General features: G+C 37.5%; 4 protein-coding genes across 5 annotated transcripts; 3 read left to right on the forward strand and 1 right to left on the reverse strand.

The window, feature by feature from the left end:
- Positions 1 to 316: 316 nt before the first annotated feature.
- LOC126794505 (protein ECERIFERUM 16) lies at positions 317 to 3,778 on the forward strand. 2 transcript variants are annotated; one of them, XM_050521237.1, is made up of 4 exons: positions 317 to 697; positions 792 to 922; positions 2,331 to 2,435; positions 3,000 to 3,778. In XM_050521237.1, the coding sequence occupies exons 1-4, from the start codon at positions 433 to 435 to the stop codon at positions 3,642 to 3,644; spliced, it is 1,146 nt and encodes a 381-aa protein (XP_050377194.1). In that variant the 5' UTR covers positions 317 to 432; the 3' UTR covers positions 3,645 to 3,778. The 2 variants fall into 2 exon arrangements, with proteins under 2 accessions (XP_050377194.1, XP_050377195.1); XM_050521238.1 differs by having other exon boundaries at positions 3,003 to 3,778.
- Positions 3,779 to 5,839: 2,061 nt separating this feature from the next.
- LOC126795741 (uncharacterized) lies at positions 5,840 to 9,845 on the forward strand. The gene is made up of 5 exons (XM_050522508.1): positions 5,840 to 5,963; positions 6,062 to 6,099; positions 6,310 to 7,251; positions 7,710 to 8,437; positions 8,576 to 9,845. Exons 2-5 carry the CDS (start codon positions 6,091 to 6,093, stop codon positions 9,405 to 9,407), a joined length of 2,511 nt encoding a protein of 836 aa, XP_050378465.1. The 5' UTR covers positions 5,840 to 5,963; positions 6,062 to 6,090; the 3' UTR covers positions 9,408 to 9,845.
- A 1,258-nt stretch (positions 9,846 to 11,103) lies between these two features.
- On the forward strand, positions 11,104 to 12,967 carry LOC126794532 (cytochrome b-c1 complex subunit 6-1, mitochondrial-like). The gene is made up of 4 exons (XM_050521281.1): positions 11,104 to 11,173; positions 11,288 to 11,372; positions 12,573 to 12,662; positions 12,749 to 12,967. Coding segments are annotated over exons 1-4 (210 nt in total). The 5' UTR covers positions 11,104 to 11,171; the 3' UTR covers positions 12,782 to 12,967.
- Positions 12,968 to 13,585: 618 nt separating this feature from the next.
- Positions 13,586 to 17,878, reverse strand: LOC126793441 (uncharacterized). The gene is made up of 9 exons (XM_050519962.1): positions 17,721 to 17,878; positions 17,420 to 17,613; positions 15,896 to 15,994; positions 15,634 to 15,690; positions 14,991 to 15,071; positions 14,679 to 14,713; positions 14,429 to 14,518; positions 14,154 to 14,313; positions 13,586 to 14,030 (listed from the first exon to the last, which is right to left on the reverse strand). Exons 1-9 carry the CDS (start codon positions 17,842 to 17,844, stop codon positions 13,926 to 13,928), a joined length of 945 nt encoding a protein of 314 aa, XP_050375919.1. The 5' UTR covers positions 17,845 to 17,878; the 3' UTR covers positions 13,586 to 13,925.
- Positions 17,879 to 17,955: the final 77 nt, after the last annotated feature.

Below are 17,955 nucleotides of genomic sequence, written 5' to 3' on the forward strand. Positions count from 1 at the left end.
TAAATCACAATTTAACTCTTAGAATTTGATTAAAAAAATTATATTTAAGCTATTTTATTAAAGATTATTTTGAGTTTATTTCTAAAATCATACACCATACACTCTAATACCATAAACCCTAAACTCTAAAACCCTATATCAAAAACCATAAACTTTTACCCGAAATTATCAATACCCATAAAAGTCAAATTAACACGTGGTTATCCGTGAACACTAAATTTTTTTTTCAGATAATATCTCCAAATTTGTAGTCCTCTCTTTCCCAATTGTAGAATACTCCTCGTATTCTATAATTTGGACTAATGGATCCATTCCGTTCAGATCGACCTTTAACTTTCTATCTTCCGTTAATAAGCCAGTTTAGACTAAAGGGAGATTACAATTCAAGTAGAAAATAGGAGCTCGTTGTATTGTTCAACTGGGCATTTGGGGATGGATTCCAAGGCTTTAGCAAAATCCAAGAGGGCTCACTCTCAACACCACTCCAACAAAAAGCACCACCACCCAAATCAGAAATCAAATTCCCCAGCCCCATCCAAGCAAATCCCCTCAAATTGGGATCGTTACGATGAAGAAGAACAAGAAGAACAACAACTCCATGAAGCAGGTGCTGTTATGCCCAAGAGCAAAGGCGCGGATTACAGTCATCTGATTTCCGAGGCACAGTCTCAGTCTCAACTCGACCATGTTCTGTCTGGTATGTGTTGTTTGCTTTGCTTATGCATTCTACATGTGAGCGTGTTTGTTTGGTTCATTTGGTTGTTAATGATTGTTGTTTAAGTTATGTGTAGAAAACTTAGGGGAATGGAATAAGGAGGGGATGATGTCTATGGTTTCGGCAAGGGGGGAGAGTATTCTGTCTTGGATTGGTGATGATAACTTTGTTGTGGGTTTCGACAAGACTGCTCCTGCACATCATGAGGTAATGCACTCTTCATGTCATTACTGTTTATATGAAGTTAAGTTGAGAATCTGAGTTCCTAGACAATCAGCATTCGATAGGAGTGATACTTCAAAATTGGAGACTTGATACTCAAAATTTAAGAACTATATATACACACATATTAATGTAATGCCATTCGTTAGGTTCAAGTTTTGGGTTTTTATGTTCTTTCTCAATCTTGAAATCATGCTGTCATATATTTAAGAAGGCAAAGAAAAGCTCATAAGCTACTCCGAATGTACTTTTTATGACTACGAAGTAGGTTTAAAACTAACACCTCTTTACATGAAAAAAGTATTGAATTTGTTTAAGCAGCTGGCTGCTGCATTTTCTTTGATACTGTAATTTGCAATGAACATCTATGTACAAGGAAATACATTGCTGGTTGATTTTTGTAGAAAGACAAGGGATTTTAAACTTGGTTTTTAATTTAGTTCTTTTTGTGTTGCTGCTTTTAGATATTGATATGCCTTCCCTTTCCAACTATTTATCTTACACATCTGTTTCAAGTATTTATCTATTTATACTTCTTGATTTTTACTTTGGCAAAATGTGATACGATAGCTATATTTTTTCATTATGCCCGCTTGGCCTGGCTATAGGTACATTATCTTTATTACAGCATTTTGTTTCTTTTCCTGCTTTAGGTGGTTAACTATACGTATCTTCTCCCTCCCCCTTCACATAAACGGTTGGAGCATTAAATAGGCGCCATTACAGTAATAAATGTGCATGATACATTGCATGGAAATCCCTGAATTTCCAATCTTCATCTTTCATCAATCTTATCTGTAAGCAAATTCCAGCCCAGTAACAAGTGCTGGAAGATAAAGGTTTTGGAGCATGATGGAGATATGGCATTGATTGAGTTTCAATTTTTTTTTATAGTGATATTTGGAAGGCCAAGAGGGCTGTTCAGTGCTTCTAGGGGATTATGACAATGTGGTCCAATATCACCGTTCTGTTTTGTAGTAGATGTTTAAAGTAGAATTTTCCCATATCCCCAATTGATTAAAATCTCTATTATCTTGCATCAAACTTGTTGGAACCGAACTCACCCCTTCCAGCTTCTGAAACCATTTCCTATTCATTCAGATATCAGATCTATTCTAAAATCTAAATCCAGGTTGCAAGTTTATAGATACAGGGTTGTCAACCAGAAGCAGAAAAATATGGAGAATAATTACACCTGGAAAGCATGTTTATAAATACTTTGGAATACAATAATAAGGGGCAAGTATAATTATAATAGAATGTTATAAGTTCTACATGAAAGTCTTTCTGTGTAAGAACTTTTAAGCTATGCTCTTTGATTTCATTTCTTATAATTTCTGTAGTTACACTGAGAGAATGAGCTTTATTATTTATTTATTTATATCTCATGCAGGGATCATTTCTCTCGTTGAATTTGCATTCCCTTGCAGAACAACTGGAGAAAGTTGACTTATCACAGAGGCTTTTCATCGAGCCTGACTTATTGCCTCTAGAACTGGTATGCTTTCCTTTGATTGTTTTTTTTTTTTGGATCATTACTAAAATAGAATTTTGGTCTTCTATTTGAAATTTTGTACCATCTAATATGCATCTGCGCTTGGTAGGTGAAGATGATAATTGAATCAGTAGGTACTTGTAGACTACTGGAGACTTTGTACGTATTTTTGCGGGGTTAATTTGATTATATCCATTGCAAGTGATACCAATTAAAGGCCTCAGAGGGATATCAAATTGATGAAAAGTCAGAATTGGTAAAGCCTGAATATATATGTATGCAAGTGATATTTTTTCGTAAGTGACTAAAGTAATATTTTTTCGTAAGTGACTAATGTCTGAGATATGGGACTGATATTAGTCTACATGTCTCGATGGTAGTATTTTGAAACTTAGTCATGTTGGCACATCCTCAGAATATTTAGAACATGTCTTAGATGCTCAGTTCCTTTTCTTCTTTATTTTCGGAGGGAGTACTGTTCAAATGATCATGAACAAACTTCCATTCCTAGGTTTTTGATGGTGTGTGCTACATATAAGTGATACATGATTCTGTTTTATGCAACAGCAGAATGTGGAGGGGCTAGAGTCTACAAGCAGTCAGTATGCTGATCAGGACCAAGATACATTCACCAACAAAGGAGCCACACTAATATCCGAAGCAAGCTGTGGTGAATATCCTGATAAGATTGACGAGGCAGATCAAGATATTGATATTATGATATCAAGTTTTCCTGAGAGTGATTATCTAGATCCAAATTTGTCCAACCTGAGATCAACTTTACTCAACCAAGTTGGTGTTGAGCCATCCACCAATGAAAGGAAGCAACCAGAGTCCAATACTGCAGACATTCCAAACAAGAATGCGGCCACATTTGAGGCAGCAACTGCGGAGGAAGAACTGGATATGCTTCTCAATTCATTTAGTGAGACCAAGATAAATGATCCATCTGGTTTGAGGTCTGTACCAGAAGAAGCTTCTATGTCTCCACTTCAACTTCCTATAAAAGGAACAGATTCGTCAATCCTGATGGCTGCCAACCTTGATGATGCTCTTGATGACTTGATAAGCCAAACATCTATCCCGATCAACCAAACTCGTCCATCTCTCCCCCAGGAGACTATAGTGGTTCATGAGTTCCAATCTTCTTCTCATACTGGTTCAAAGTCCAAAGAACTGGAAGATTTTGATTCTTGGTTTGATACACTTTGATCTGGTTGTAATCTAGAAATCCACAATTCTATGTAGACTTATTTTTAGATGGTTTTCGTGGTCACTTTTAGCACAGGGTAGGGGAAGAACCTTGTTTTGCTGAATGGAAGAAATCCAAAATTGTAACATTTTTTTTGGAAATGATGATGGCCATTGGTATCCTCACTTAGGGCTCGTCAACGGCCCAGGCCCGGCCCGGCTCATGAGTGACGGGTTCGGACCAGTTTGGGCCGGGTCTTAATAAGTTTAAATAAATGGCGGGCCGAGTATTTTCACAAATACGAAGATCCAACGCCCAATTAAAGCGGGCATTGCGGGCTTTCGGTCTAGGCTTTAATAAGTTTAAATAAATGGGGGGCCGAGTATTTCCACAAATATGAAGATCCAACGCCCAATTAAAGCGGGCATTGCGGGCTTTTGCGGGCCGAGCCTTGTGGGTTTGTATTAGAAAAAAAAATACTTTAATTTATGGGTTTGAAACAATAAAAGAATTATTAGAAAACATTCTTAAAAAAAGTCACAAATAAATTCTAGTTTTGAAATATTGTCGATCGACATAAATAGATGTGATCGATATATATATTTAGGAACCCTGTAAAAATTTCATCGAATTCGGACCTCGTTTAACCGTCGGAATTTTCGGTCAACCAAAAAAAGAGGCGTTTTCACATAATAAAACATCATTGACCGGGGCTTTGCCAAATGGTTTTTCTCATTGCGACCACGCACGATCGGTGACAAAAAAAGTAGGTGATTTCAAATATGTAAACAGCTTTTCACATTCGAATCTTGGTAATGGGTCCCTCTTTGGGACACATTAGTGTTGTTTTTGGTTTACAAGAAATTCCGACGGTCAAAGGAGGTCCGAATTAGATGAAATTTTAAAATGATCACTAAATATATATACTGATCACATCGGATGGTGTTGATCGATTCCGAGAAGTTTCTTGCCTATAGTCACTCTATAATGTGATAGTTTTATTATAAAACCTAATATAAAGGTTATAATACATTAGTAGACACTTCGGTGATTGACAACTCCAATTCAAAATATGGTCGATCGATACCAGTAGATGTGATCGGTATATATATTTAGGGAACCCATAAAAATTTCATTCATTTTGGACATGGTTTGACCGTTCGTACCAACGGTCAACTACTAAAGAGGCGTTTTGATATATTGAAACCCCATTGACCGAGGCTTTCCCAAATAGATTTATTCAGTTCGACCGCGCATGATAGGTAACAAAAATTATGTGATTTCATATATGCAAACGACTTTCGGCATTCGCATATTTGTAATAGGCCCTCCCTTAGGGTATATTAGTGGTGTTTTCGATTTACCGAAAATTCCGACGGTCAAACGAAGTCCGAATTGGATGAAATTTTTACAAGGTCACTAAATATATATACTAATCACATCGGCTGGTGTCGATCGATTACAAGAAGGTTTTTTCATATAGTCGTTACATAATGCATAGATTTATTATAAAGGTTATAATTCCTTAGTAGACACTTTTCGGATCCGCGTGTTAAATGATGAGGCCTATCCTCACTATCATGTAATGGCATAAGTCATTTTGACGTGGTTACATGCTTCATTCTCTGGTTATGGAAAATGAAAAATTGAAAGTGACCAAAAGCAATTACTGTGGTATCAAAAGCAATTACCTTGATGCCAAACAGTGGGCAGTAGAGTAGATGTGCAAAGAGTGTTACTTTTACAAGGTAAAGAAATTGTTCTTTCGTTGTTTCAAGCTTTTCATTATGAAATCAACTTTCTTTTATAAAGGTAAAAGCGAAATGTTATTGAATGGTTCAATATTCTTATATTAGTTAAAGCCATAATTTGAGATCCATTCGGTTTTTCTCTTTCTTGACTATTTATGGTGAAGTAAATTGTGCAGAACATAAGTTTGAACATCTAAAATGCACCTTACAAAGATGCATGTACTATTACTCGAGCTATAAGTTTTAGATTTTTGCACAGCCGAACCCCATATTTTTAATTGAAACAAAATGAAGGGAAATTTAAATAGTCGGATATTCGAAGTAATCTTTGTTTTTTGATAATAACAAAAAAAAATACATAAATAAAGAATTAAAGCTTCCCAAATTGCCCATCTTATATTTAAAACTCTTGTCATGTGGAATGGATATGATGGTAATTCGAGAAGCCAAAGCCAAAAACAAAAGGAGAAAACAAAAACTCCCCCAAGAAGAGAGAATTCAGCGGGAGAAAAGAGAGAATAGAAAGAATTTGGGGCCATGATCTCGAGACCGGAGTTGATCGCAGATTCGGAGTGAATTTTCATTTGGGTATTTTCCATTGCAAATTTCTACTCGGGTAAATCAAAGGTTTCATGTTTTCTCGTGTTTTGAGTTTGATATGTAATTGTCATATTGGGTTATTGCAGAGTGAAACCAGACCCCATCTCCTACCAAAATGATGCAGGTAATTCAAACCCACCATTCTCCTTGTGCTTTTGATTTTGATACCAATACTTAATATACATTGTGAATCTGTGTCGGGTATAACCCAAGCTTTGGCAATTTGGCATATAGGAACCAGACCCAAAACTATGTCTGTTTGCCTTTTGCAATGTCCGATGCGTAGTTGAGCTTGCAAAATTGTGTTCATGTCGACAATGTGTATTGTTTACAGGAATTGTCAACGTTTGATGACCTGGCCGCCACTAATGTGGAATTCGAGCCAGAAAAGATTGAGGATGGGAAAGATGGAGGTCCTTCCTTCAGTTGTGACCTTTACGACACGGAACTGGTCCACAAGATAGCACAAGGTTTTGTTCCTGGATTAGCTACCGCGTGCGTTGATTACACGTCTGGTGATATTTTCAAGACACCTGCTTCTGTGGCGGCTGAGGTGAGAAAGGAAATGGTGGAGGATATCACTCAGAGGAGCGAGAGTTTTGTTGCGGAGTCTGTTGTTTTAGAGGGTGGTGGTCAGGATGGGCAAGCGTCTGATCATCCCTTTGACATCATTTCTGATTTTGTTGATGACTTTGCGAGTTCCAAGAGGAATTTGTTTAGTCGGGTTTCAGGATGGCTGCTCAGTGAGAAGAGAGAAGATAATATTGATGATTTTGTTCAGGAGATGGAAATAAATGGGTTTTGGTTGCTTGATAAAAGAGAAACAATAGCACAGAATTTGTTAAAGAATGTCGACCTTAAGAATGAGCATCACTGCAGTATGAGATTTCACACCCTAGAGGAGCTTGAAGCGCATGTCCCAAACTGTAGCTATCGGTCTACGGGTTGCATAAATGAAGGATGCAATGCCATCTTTTGTGCAAGTCAGGTGGATAAACATGATGCAGTTTGCCCCTTCAAGATAATTCCGTGCGAACAGAACTGCTCTGACATGATCATGAGACGTGACATGGACAGACATTGTATCACCGTCTGTCCAATGAAGCTTGTTAGTTGTCCTTTCTATGCAGTGGGTTGTCAGTCCCCGGTCCCGCATTGTAACCTTGAGCAGCATCGTTCAGATGATCTCCATTCTCACATGCTGCTGGTTTTACATAGTATTCATAAGGAGACATCTATAGAAGATTTGAAAAGAAGGCTGGAGCAACTAAAAGGCGTAAGTTTTTATTTTTTTATTTTTTATATATCTGGTTGCACTTTTGTTTACTAAAGTTTAAGGGCAAACACTAGATTGATATGCTATTTGAAATTCTCTTTCCACCAATAGCAGAAACGTATTTGGACAAAATATTTGTTATTCTTCTGTGATTTAGTTTTATGTCATCAACCCTTTTAGAATATGCCTGCAGGAACTGAGGGTTTTTTGGCACATGATGAAAGACTAGTGTGACTGTAATGAATTCTCTTTAAATGATTGAAGTCCTTCAGATGCGTTTTTGCTATTGTATATGAATCAGAAACTAATAGAAAGCAGATCAACAAAAATTATAGATAAAGCCATATATTGCTTACTTATTAGTATTAGCTATGTATTGTAATGTTGTTGTTTCTAGATCATTGTACCACTTACTTGGTCACAGTTAAATAAGATGAGAATGTTTGGCCTAATGACAGGCATCTTCATCCAATAACTTGGCACGAGCTCGAGATGTGAGATCTCTAACCTCCGCCGTCAAGGATCTTGAAGAAAAACTAGGAGCGATGGATATTAGCAGGAAACAACAAGGGAATTTTGAAGCAGAACATGCGCTACAGGAAGTAAACAGTAAAGCTCCAGAGTTTGTGGAATCAGGGACAAAACAAGTGAGCAATAAACCTGAAGAGGACCTTAAATTAAAAGCAGCACCAAAGGGAGTTAGCCAACAATCGGAGTATCTTGAAGCAAGATCAGAGCCAAAAGAAGACAGTACAAAACCCGTGGACGAACTTGAAGCTAAACCAGTACGAGAGGAACTGAGCACTAATCCTGCAGAAGACTTTGAAGCCAAACAAGCTCCAAAGGAAGTCAGTAGTTCACAATCCCCTGAAAATGTTGAAGCAAGGTTAATGGGAGTGAGTGGTCAGGCCCCAACAGGACATGAAGCTAAACCAGCAGGAGAGGAACTGAGCGCCAAACCTGCTGAAGATCTTGAAGCAAAACCAGCTCCAAAGGAAGTCAGTAGTTCAAAATTGCCTGAAAATGTTGAAGCAAGGTTAGTGGGAGCGAGTGGTCAGGCCCGAACAGGACATGAAGCTAAACCAGCAGGAGAGCAACTGAGCGCCAAACCTGCTGAAGACCTTGAAGCAAAACCAGCTCCAAAGGAAGTCAGTAATTCAAAATCCCCTGATCATGTTGAAGCAAGGTCAGTGGGAGTGAGTGGTCAGGCCCCAGCTAAATCAGCACCAGAAGAACTGAGCGGTAAACATGCTGAAAATCTGGAAGCAAAACCAGCTCCAAAGGAAGTCAGTAGATCAAAATCCCCTGATCATGTTGAAGCAAGGTCAGTGGGAGTGAGTGGTCAGGCCCCAACTAAATCAGCACCAGAAGAACTGAGCGGTAAACCTGCTGAAAATCTTGAAGCAAAACCAGCTCCAAAGGAAATTGGTAGTTCAAAACCCCCCGAAGATGTTGAAGAAAGGCCAGTGGGTGTGAGCGATAAGGCCCCGACAGGACTTGAAGCTAAACAAGAACCAAAGGAATTGAACACTAAACCTGCAGAAGATGTAGAAGCAAAACCAGCTACGAAGGAAGTCAAAAGTTCAAAACCCCTGAAAGATGTCGAAGAAAGGTCAGGGGGTGTGAGCGGCATGGCCGCCACTGGACATGAAGCTAAACAAGCACCAAAGGAATCAAGCACTAAACCTGGAGAAGATGTAGAGGCAAAACCAGCTACACCGGAAGCCATAAGTGCGAAACCCCTGAAAGATGTTGAAGAAAAGCCAGTGGGTGTGAGCGGCAAGGTCCCCACAGGACATGAAGCTAAACAAGCACCAAAGGAATTGGGAGTTAAACCTGCAGAAAATGTAGAGGCAAAACCAGCTGCGAAGGAAGTCAGAAGTTCAACACCCACTGAAGATGCTGAAGCAGGGACAGTGGAAGCGAGTGGTAAGGTTCCAACAGGACATGAGGAAAAATTTGGGACAAAAGAAGTGACAATCAAATTGCCAGAGGAGCTCGAAACAAAACAAGGAACAAAGGAAGTGGGAAGCAAACCACCAGAGGCACTTGAAACACAACTAGGCACAAAGGAAATGGGAAGCAAATCATCAGAGGAACTTGAAACACAACTAGGAACAGCGAAAGTGAGTGACGAACCTCCACAGAATCTTTAATCAAGTCTAGGAAGAAAAGTAATGGCGCAGCAAAACTCAAGAAGGATATGAAACACAACTAGAATATAAGGATGACAGCAAGGAGGAACTTGAAGCAAAACTAGGGACAAAGGAATGTTGAGGAAGTTGAAACATAACTTTTGCTAAAGGTAGTGACTAGTGAGTAGCAGACGAAGCTAGTGAAGAATATGGAAACCTCTATCTCTGAAAAGGTTGAGAGGGAGACCTAACCAGCTCGGTATCATTTTTGCACAGGAAATTTGTGATGAGTTTTGTGTCCTGTTTTCTGTATACAAAAGAAACTTTGTGCAAAAATTAAATGCATTTCCTGAAATTTTGTCAATTGAAAGGGTGTTTTCCACTGGTGAGTTTCAATATACCCTAATTCTTTGGTGAATAAGCTTTGGAATCGTGAATGAGTTTTCTTACATGGTGGGAGTATATATGATACCGGAAGTTCGTACGGACCCTCTTACATGAGGTTCTTGGGGATCCTTGAGGGCAAAGTGATCCGGGGAAAGCTTTGTTACTACATTGAACTCAATTATTCTGGAGCCGCAGATTTGGACTAATGAAACTGGAAGTTGTGTAAGCAGGCATTCACCAATGTAGTTGACGATTATCACCAAAAATTTCATAAGAAAATGAGTGACACAATGTGTTTTTGGCATTGATAGAAGTGTATGTTGGCTGTGGCAAACAAATGGGAAATGTGGTTTCCTTTTAGAAAAAAATAATTGTAATACAAAAATAACCGATTGTAATAGTTTATTTGTCATTTTCATTATATTTCTCGTTGATCAAAATATAACAAATAATATGTTAAAACGAGTTTGTTGTGAGTCGATTTCTCACTTATGGAAACAGATTTATGTCACTATACCAAATGATATCGGGGACTTCCGTTTTGAACTTTTCTCAAGAAAAAATAAATTTATCCTCAACTATTGGATTTACATCCACTAACAATTGAACACTTGGAACAATTTACCGGTTAGGTAAATATTGCCTTTCCCTTTTTACCAAAACGAAGAGAAAAATAAGTAAAAAACAAAACGACCTGATATATAAAGCAACGCGCTTTAGAAGCAGTTCCACGTCGTTCCCTTGGTTAAGGTTAGCTTTCTCTCTATCTTGTGTTAGTCGATGTTATTTGATTACAGTAAAACAGTACTTGTAGTTTGCAATCTGATTAAATTACAGCCCAAATTTGTTTATGAATCTACGATTTTCTGTGTTTGTGTTCTTGGGTTGTGTTCATGTTTCTGATCTGTTCATCGGTTTATTTCAGCATTTCTTGGATTACTGATTGTGAGTTTTATAAAGGAACTTGGGTCTGGTTTTTCGGGTTGTAGAACTGAATTGGAGATGGGCTTACAGGTTTCTATTGGGATGTTGAAACTTTTGGGTTTTCGGTTCATATTATATTGGTTTTTGAGTTTCTGTAATGCACATTCTTATGAACAATGTACTGGAAATGCACGGTTGCTAGCTGAGTTTAGCTCAATCGTTCCACTTACGTCGAATAGTGAATTAGTGATCATTGGTTGTGTTTTTCACAATTGTCCTTCTGCATTCAGTATTTCCCACATGGATAATATCTGTGATGTTCTTGGAGTGATGTATATAACACTGTGCATGTCTTTTATTTCCCACATGAGGATATTTATAACATAAAATTTCTTGTTGTTAGCAGAGTCAGGAGGTGGTTGGAAGGCTCCTTCGTGCCGAGTTTTGTGACTTCTCTGCTTTGGTTGTTTTCTAATGTAAGTGTCATGTTGTTGTTTTATTGCCAAGTGTCTTAGTTGTCGTGTATGGGTTGTGTGTACAAAAAGGAAATTATTATCATGTTCCACTTATTATCTTTCTTAAAACATTAGGGCAGACGAGGAACCTATTGATCAGAAGAAGACCCTCGAAGAGTCTTGCAAGTCAAAATGTGTGAAACCATATATTCAGTACCAGGTATTTTCCAGCATTTTGTAAAATATTGCTGACCGACTGAAAAAATAAACTATTGTCTTAGAATATGAACTATTCGTCATGTACATTGGCATCATTTCTATCATCTATATGGAAATGGCTGAAGTTTTTAATTTTAGTGTGTATGTTTTGAACAGATTGTTGCTAACATATAATGCATAATAATTGTAGAGTAATATTTTTGGGCCCTGTTTTGTGTTTCCGTTCACTTGCCCCTCCAAGGCTTTAACTGTATCCTGGTCTCAAAGGTCTATTAGTTCTTTTCGCATGCAACCAGAGTTGATATCTCATCCATAACACCTGAAAAGGTTGTGTGTTTGTGTGTGTGGTGGTGGAGGGGTGGATCAGCCTCATGAAGCTGGCTGGTAACAATGGTTACTCACTGTTTCCTGTTGGATGTCCTCGTTTTTATTTACTCTCAATAAGAATACTATCTAAAACAAACATTCTTATAAAGAAAATGATTTTCCGAGCAACTTCTTCACTTCCAGTCCCATTTTTCATGTCAAAAACATAGTATCATGCCAGATCCAGTAGAAAAGTCTTTTCCTATGGATTCACCTGGGTTATAGCAATGAAAAATAACTTGTATCACCTAGGTAATAACAACAGACAAAGCAGTAGAGAATGTAAAAGAGACAAAGTTATCAATGAAAATAGAATACACGGTAGAGTATCATATACACAAGTAATCGTATGACTGGTCTTGTGCGTGATATGTGCATCTCTTTAAAAGGTATCCACATTTATTTTTGTTCTCTTTTCTCATTTTTTCATTTGAATTCTAATCTAGTGGGGAAACTTTTTAGAGTTGTAAAAGCTCTTGAGGAGAAAAAAAAAAGATACTTCCTACCCTATTCAAAATTAAAGTTGCAATCGAAAGAGATAGTCACTGGAGCTGTGGTATGTGGTATGATTAATGAACTTTTTCCTTGGCGGGCAGCCAGGTGGCATGAGGTCTTCTATTGTGATACCATTTATTGGAAATTGGTGAATTACTACTATCCTTTAGCTGTTAGGCTGTGTAAGTTGGCTTAGGAACACTGACTGGTGGTTAAGATAAAAAAAAAAGACTAATTTGAAGGCTCTGGAATGCATTTAGTCCAAATTTTAAGAAATGGATTGTGAAATACATGAGTTACAGGCATCGTTATACAGTGTTTCACTTATAATTTGTTACAGGCATGTATTCAGAGGATCCAAAGTGATGAAAGCGGCCACATGCATTGTACCGGACAATATTTTGATCACTGGTCTTGCGTGGACAAATGTGTAAGTACTAAGTACTGCTTCAAAATTATTTTGAGACTAATTCAGCAATAGAGTTCTTCAGCTAAAGCTACCATTTTGCAATGCAGGTTGCACCAAAGCTTTTTGAAAAACTGAAGTGATGCGGAGATCAATTGTTGCAAACTGAAATAATTTTTTCTCCCCCTTTCAATTTTGAAACGTATAAATGTCCCTTCAGAATGATTACTTTTATTTCCGGTAGTATCTGATGTATGGCACATCTTTGCTAAACATGGAGACAATAGTTTACAATCAATAAAAAAAATCACCGTTTTTACCTCGCTTTATGATCTGCGGGTGAAAGACTTGAAAGTTTATTACATATATAACAATGTGAATATACTGTTTGTGTGACACAAAGTAAAGCAGACATTTTAGGCCCCTCTGGCTTGGAAGGGTTGTTTCAGTACTCGAGTAGGATCTGCTGTAGTTATGCCCCAAACAAAACTGTCTGAGCTGATGTAATTGTGGTGCAATATTTCGAAGTATTGACAAAATTTAAAAATTAGACAATACGATATTCTTGATTCGTCTGAATCAAAAACGAAGAGACCATCAGGTTCTAAATCATGGAGAGACTTTTCTCACTGGTAACCGAGCGCATTGCACATAATAAATTTCAAACTGGTCCCTTTGAATGATTCTATACCACTATTTTTCCACCCTTAGTAATCAAGAATACAATCTGTTTGACACGTCTGAGAACCAAGATACTGCATTTGCTCAACTCCTAGCTTAAACTTCGAGGGATCAAATCAAATCAAATCCCAAACGTTTTAGATGCCAAGTGATGGTATTTCAATTAGTTGTATCTGAACTTTATTTATTTTCATACAAAACTCTAGCGTGTCAATGAACTCTTAATCCTGCAACACAGCTCTATGTAGGAGTACTTTTTCCGAGAATTCATAGATGAGATTTTCCAAATTTTGTAGGACAGAAAGCAATCAGATCAAAGTTGCAATTGTGGCAGGAGCCAATTCTCCAGTCCAGATTCTGCTGTCTAGTATATAGGTATATGCCTTGGTATAATTACAGAATTTAACTAGCTCAGACCATGGTACATCAATTTAGTCATCCGGATATCTCAAGCATACATGCAAATAGGCAATGCTGGTGTTCTCAAAGGGTCGCTGATTGTATAACTGTGTGAGGAAAAGTTCTGAGGCACACCCAGCTCTTGTAAAATCTAACCAGAAGCTGGTACTGCACACTCCTACTAGATACCAAAAATTACTGAGAGTCCTAAAGGTCATCAGGCCATATCAATCGCAGGTCTTTGTTATCTCTATAGACTTGAACAAGAGCAGCAGCTTTATAAACAAACAACCCAACCATGGCTGGCGCAAGCTGTGAGGAAGAAGCAGTTGTGTAAACAACAAGAAAACAAGAATATTAATAGGTTTGAGTTCTTTCCGTTCCTATAAATGGTCAACTTCTTCACCCTTTCTACAAAATAGTCTCGAGATTTACCTGAAAATCAAAGAGATCACTGGAAATATATTGATGAGACAGGATCCACAACCCATAAATTGCTGCTGGTAACACAAGCCTTGGGGATGAAAGAGCCATACCACAGCCCTTTATCAGTTTCTCTAGAGAATCCTCCAGATCCTGAGTTCTTATTCCAATTCTGCATCAGAGGATAACCTTCACTTGAGGAACAATAATAATGAACATTGACAGAAACAATAAGACCAAACATTAAGTAACTTCTTATTCCAATACAAAGAAGTTTATCGTTGTACTTCTTAGACTTCTTCTGCCTGAAAATCTGAGGGACTGCTTCTCGAGATACATTGTCTACATGCTGGTACAAGAGTTTAAGGTACAAGCAACTGCATTGACAATAAGATAGTTAACATTTGATTAATCACAAATAAATGGATCTGCATCAAAGAGTGCGAAAATTCCCTCTATATTGGGAAATCATTGTGGACCTGGTAAACGTGCAAACAATTCCTTTGAAAAATTTAACATCAAGTAGAATCAACAAACCTGAATAGAACTCCAGTCGCGTAACTGATAGCACCCTGGGTGGATATCTTCATGTTAGTTCTCCATAAGAAAAACACAAACTACAATTTTTCAGCAATATCAAATTGGCACTAAAGTGAATGAAAGGATGGATCAGCAGACACTGTTTCTTTGTTCCTTAATATTGAAATATCTCCTAGTAGACGCAAGTTCCAAAACCTGAGTACTTTACAAATTATTTGGGCCAGAACATTAAAATTTAAGAACGGTACGTTGGAATCATGGAATAATCTGAAATAATTTGAAGCTAGTCTGCTCCATCTAAAGGTTTACCTGGAATGACAGTATTATTAAACAATATCCGGTACAAGCAGTTCCAATACTAATAGACAAAAGCAATAGTTCCCTCTGTAGCTGCAGGGAAGGACAGTCACTAGAGTTTAATTGACATCAATTGAAACACACACACACACACTCACACAGTACACACGATCATCAGTGGGACACTTGACAACACAATAAGGTCAATGATCGATAATACGGAAGCATGCGGGCGAACATACATATATAAACAGGAAATGATATATGATCAACAAAGAGACATTTCACATGATATTTGCCCCTAATCGATACTTTTTGAAGTCACCCCAGAAATCTAGTGGATAAAATAGACCTTATCTGTATATGCCTAATTGTAAATCATATTGCTACAGGTGCTGTTATTTTCTTTATACAAACTTAATAACTGGGTGTGGAGAAAGTATGACTTCTATAATTAGAAGACAGATATTCACCAAATGATTATAGACACATAGAAAATAACAAGAAAAAAAAATGCTTATACGGTTATAGATCATTTGGAATATGACCACTTTACAAGGATATTCCCATTTCATATACCGCAAAAAAAAATACACATAACACCTGACTTATACAAGCAGAAAACTGAGAAACATACTGAGAAAGAGTATCATACAGCTTCATACTGAAGATAGTTTAGTTTCTTCCTTCTTTCACTGTCATTCCGCATCGCCTATAAAGACATATTAAGTAACAAAAGAGATTTATCAGTGTCACCAAAAGGCGTCATTTTATATATCATTATTGTTCCATTTTAAAAAAGTATCATTATTGCACCAATCCTGAGATTTGTTTCTGCTCTCTGCCTTTCATTATAATAGCAGGGTCCAAAGTAAGCATAAGAGAACCATAATATTGATGAATAATTTCAAGCATACCTTAGCAATGGCTTTTTTATTAATAGGTGCAGAGCTATCACCTAATACCCATTCATTGGTTCCTGACAGTTTTAAAAACCCACCAGCATCATTCACAACCTAACAAAGTCGATCAGAAAAGATCGAATAAAAGGTCAATACATTTGTCTTTTCAGCAATTAAAACGGTTTGCTTCAAAATACAATGCATTAGTCAATTGTATTGGAACAGATGATACAGAAAGCTTCATTAAAGAGAAAGACCAACAGTACTGCCATTAAGTATTTTAAAACTTAGGAAGCAAATGCCTTCCAACCTTCATTAAGTTCATCACTTTTGAAAAATGGACTATCAATCGACAACACGAATCCACAACCTTTAGCCTCAACAATCAAAACATGCACACACCTAAAATGCATTAACTATTCCAGCTCCCACAAGTCAGAACTTTCCTTCAAGTATATGGAGTGTTCAAACTTTCAACACATGCAATGATCTCCAAAATATGCCTCTGTGGTGCCTTCTTAAAGAATAATATATACAATGCATGCATATGTATTTTAACAGAAAAAATAATTCATGTATCATAAAAATTAAAAAGGGGATTCCTAAAATGGGAATTTGAAAACATCTTTAATTGATTTACTCTGATTTGCTGCAAATGGGCTTCAGCGAATGCAAAGAGAAGATTATCATGGTGAAGTGAAAACGCCATTGTTTTTTATTTAAGGACAAAAAGATATGAGAGCGAATGGTTTTCCAGATATCTGTACCATAAGCATTGAGAAAGCTTCTTACCCTTGAGGCATAAAAATTTGGTTCGTAAAACTGCAAACCTAAGAGAATGTCGTTACTAGACCCATCAGCACACACAACATTTAATTCATGGTTATTTGGAATTGCTGGTGGCTACATTTAATCAACTTGAAGAAACTCGTCAGCACCAATTAAGCAAGCTTTGTCCCTGGGAAAACTATGGCTGATAAATCATGGTTACTTTAGAGTAGTCGCACAAGTGCAGTAAAATTTAGTGGCTTCAAGGGTTTCATTGCATGAAAATTGATCTCTCTAAAGCGTACGATATGCTCTGCGCCTCTGCGGTTCCTCTGTTGGAGTAGTAGTCAAACAAATCATGCAATGTATCATTTCAACTAGTTTTCAAAATTACAAATTGTGTAGTTAACTAAATCTTTCAGAGCTGGTAAAGGGATAGAGGATGAGGTATCATCTGCCTAGTCTCATCCAATTGCTTATCCAGAAATGAGTAGGCAATGAGTAGGACGACAATGACAATTACAAAGAGAGCACAATCAGTATACTATAGTTAACTGCATGAAATGACTCCAACAAAGACATAACCTTTACTAGAGATCAATGCAATGCAACATTCAAATTCAGCTTATGAACATTTTGACCAACCAAGGAACTCATTCAGAAAAAAACAAACTGACATTACATGTACACTGACATCTCTATCCCAAACAGATCAAAACATTATAAATAAAATCAAAGGTCGCCGAAAAAGCTAGCTAGAATTTCATGTACCTGCTCTTCTGCATGTATTTGAGAAGCGGTCTCATCACTCTCACCAACTCGATCATCATCATCATCATCATCATCAACTAAATTATTAAACTCCTTCTGCCAAAAGACGTCAGAAAGTCTCGACACAAAGTCTCCATTCAACCGTCTTTCCTTAAAGAACGTCTGCAGCACGTCCTCATTCGCAACCTCACTCACTGCCATTGTCGAGTTCATGGAAAAATGAGTAAAGACCCAGAAATGCAACTAATGTTAAACCCCACAAAAAAAAAAACAAAGAAGAAGAAGAAGAAGCAATATTTACAAGGAGCTGGGGTGGTTGTTCTGAGGGCAGAGACAGATGGGTTTCTACTGGAAAGAGGGCGATGAGGGAACAGAGGAGCTGCTGGGAATGAGGAGCAAACAACAACCCTCAAAAGGGTCTCCATATTTGGGCAGCTCTCTTCTCTTCTGATTTTGATATATAAGGTTGTCACAAAAGAGCTTATCCATATTTGGGAAGATATGCCATTATCATTTGCTATTCAATTTTGGGTGAT

This window comes from Argentina anserina, chromosome 5, assembly GCF_933775445.1.
Source record: "Argentina anserina chromosome 5, drPotAnse1.1, whole genome shotgun sequence".
Classification (NCBI taxonomy): Eukaryota; Viridiplantae; Streptophyta; class Magnoliopsida; order Rosales; family Rosaceae; genus Argentina; species Argentina anserina.

Bases quoted from the DNA above. Each gene is read 5' to 3' on its own strand.
- LOC126793441 (XM_050519962.1), bottom strand. From the start codon at position 17,844: ATGGAGACCCTTTTGAGGGTTGTTGTTTGCTCCTCATTCCCAGCAGCT. The intron at 15,072-15,633 runs GTATGATACTCT...CCTTCCCTGCAG, and splicing joins ACTATCTTCAGTATGAAGCT to CTACAGAGGGAACTATTGCT. The intron at 14,519-14,678 runs GTTTGTTGATTC...TTGTCAATGCAG, and splicing joins GCGACTGGAGTTCTATTCAG to TTGCTTGTACCTTAAACTCT.
- LOC126795741 (XM_050522508.1), top strand. The intron at 7,252-7,709 runs GTAAGTTTTTAT...GCCTAATGACAG, and splicing joins GGCTGGAGCAACTAAAAGGC to GCATCTTCATCCAATAACTT. The intron at 8,438-8,575 runs GTCAGTGGGAGT...TGTTGAAGCAAG, and splicing joins CCTGATCATGTTGAAGCAAG to GTCAGTGGGAGTGAGTGGTC.
- LOC126794532 (XM_050521281.1), top strand. The intron at 11,373-12,572 runs GTATTTTCCAGC...AATTTGTTACAG, and splicing joins AACCATATATTCAGTACCAG to GCATGTATTCAGAGGATCCA. The intron at 12,663-12,748 runs GTAAGTACTAAG...TTTGCAATGCAG, and splicing joins GGTCTTGCGTGGACAAATGT to GTTGCACCAAAGCTTTTTGA.
- LOC126794505 (XM_050521237.1), top strand. From the start codon at position 433: ATGGATTCCAAGGCTTTAGCAAAATCCAAGAGGGCTCACTCTCAACAC. The intron at 698-791 runs GTATGTGTTGTT...AGTTATGTGTAG, and splicing joins ACTCGACCATGTTCTGTCTG to AAAACTTAGGGGAATGGAAT. The intron at 923-2,330 runs GTAATGCACTCT...TATCTCATGCAG, and splicing joins CTGCTCCTGCACATCATGAG to GGATCATTTCTCTCGTTGAA.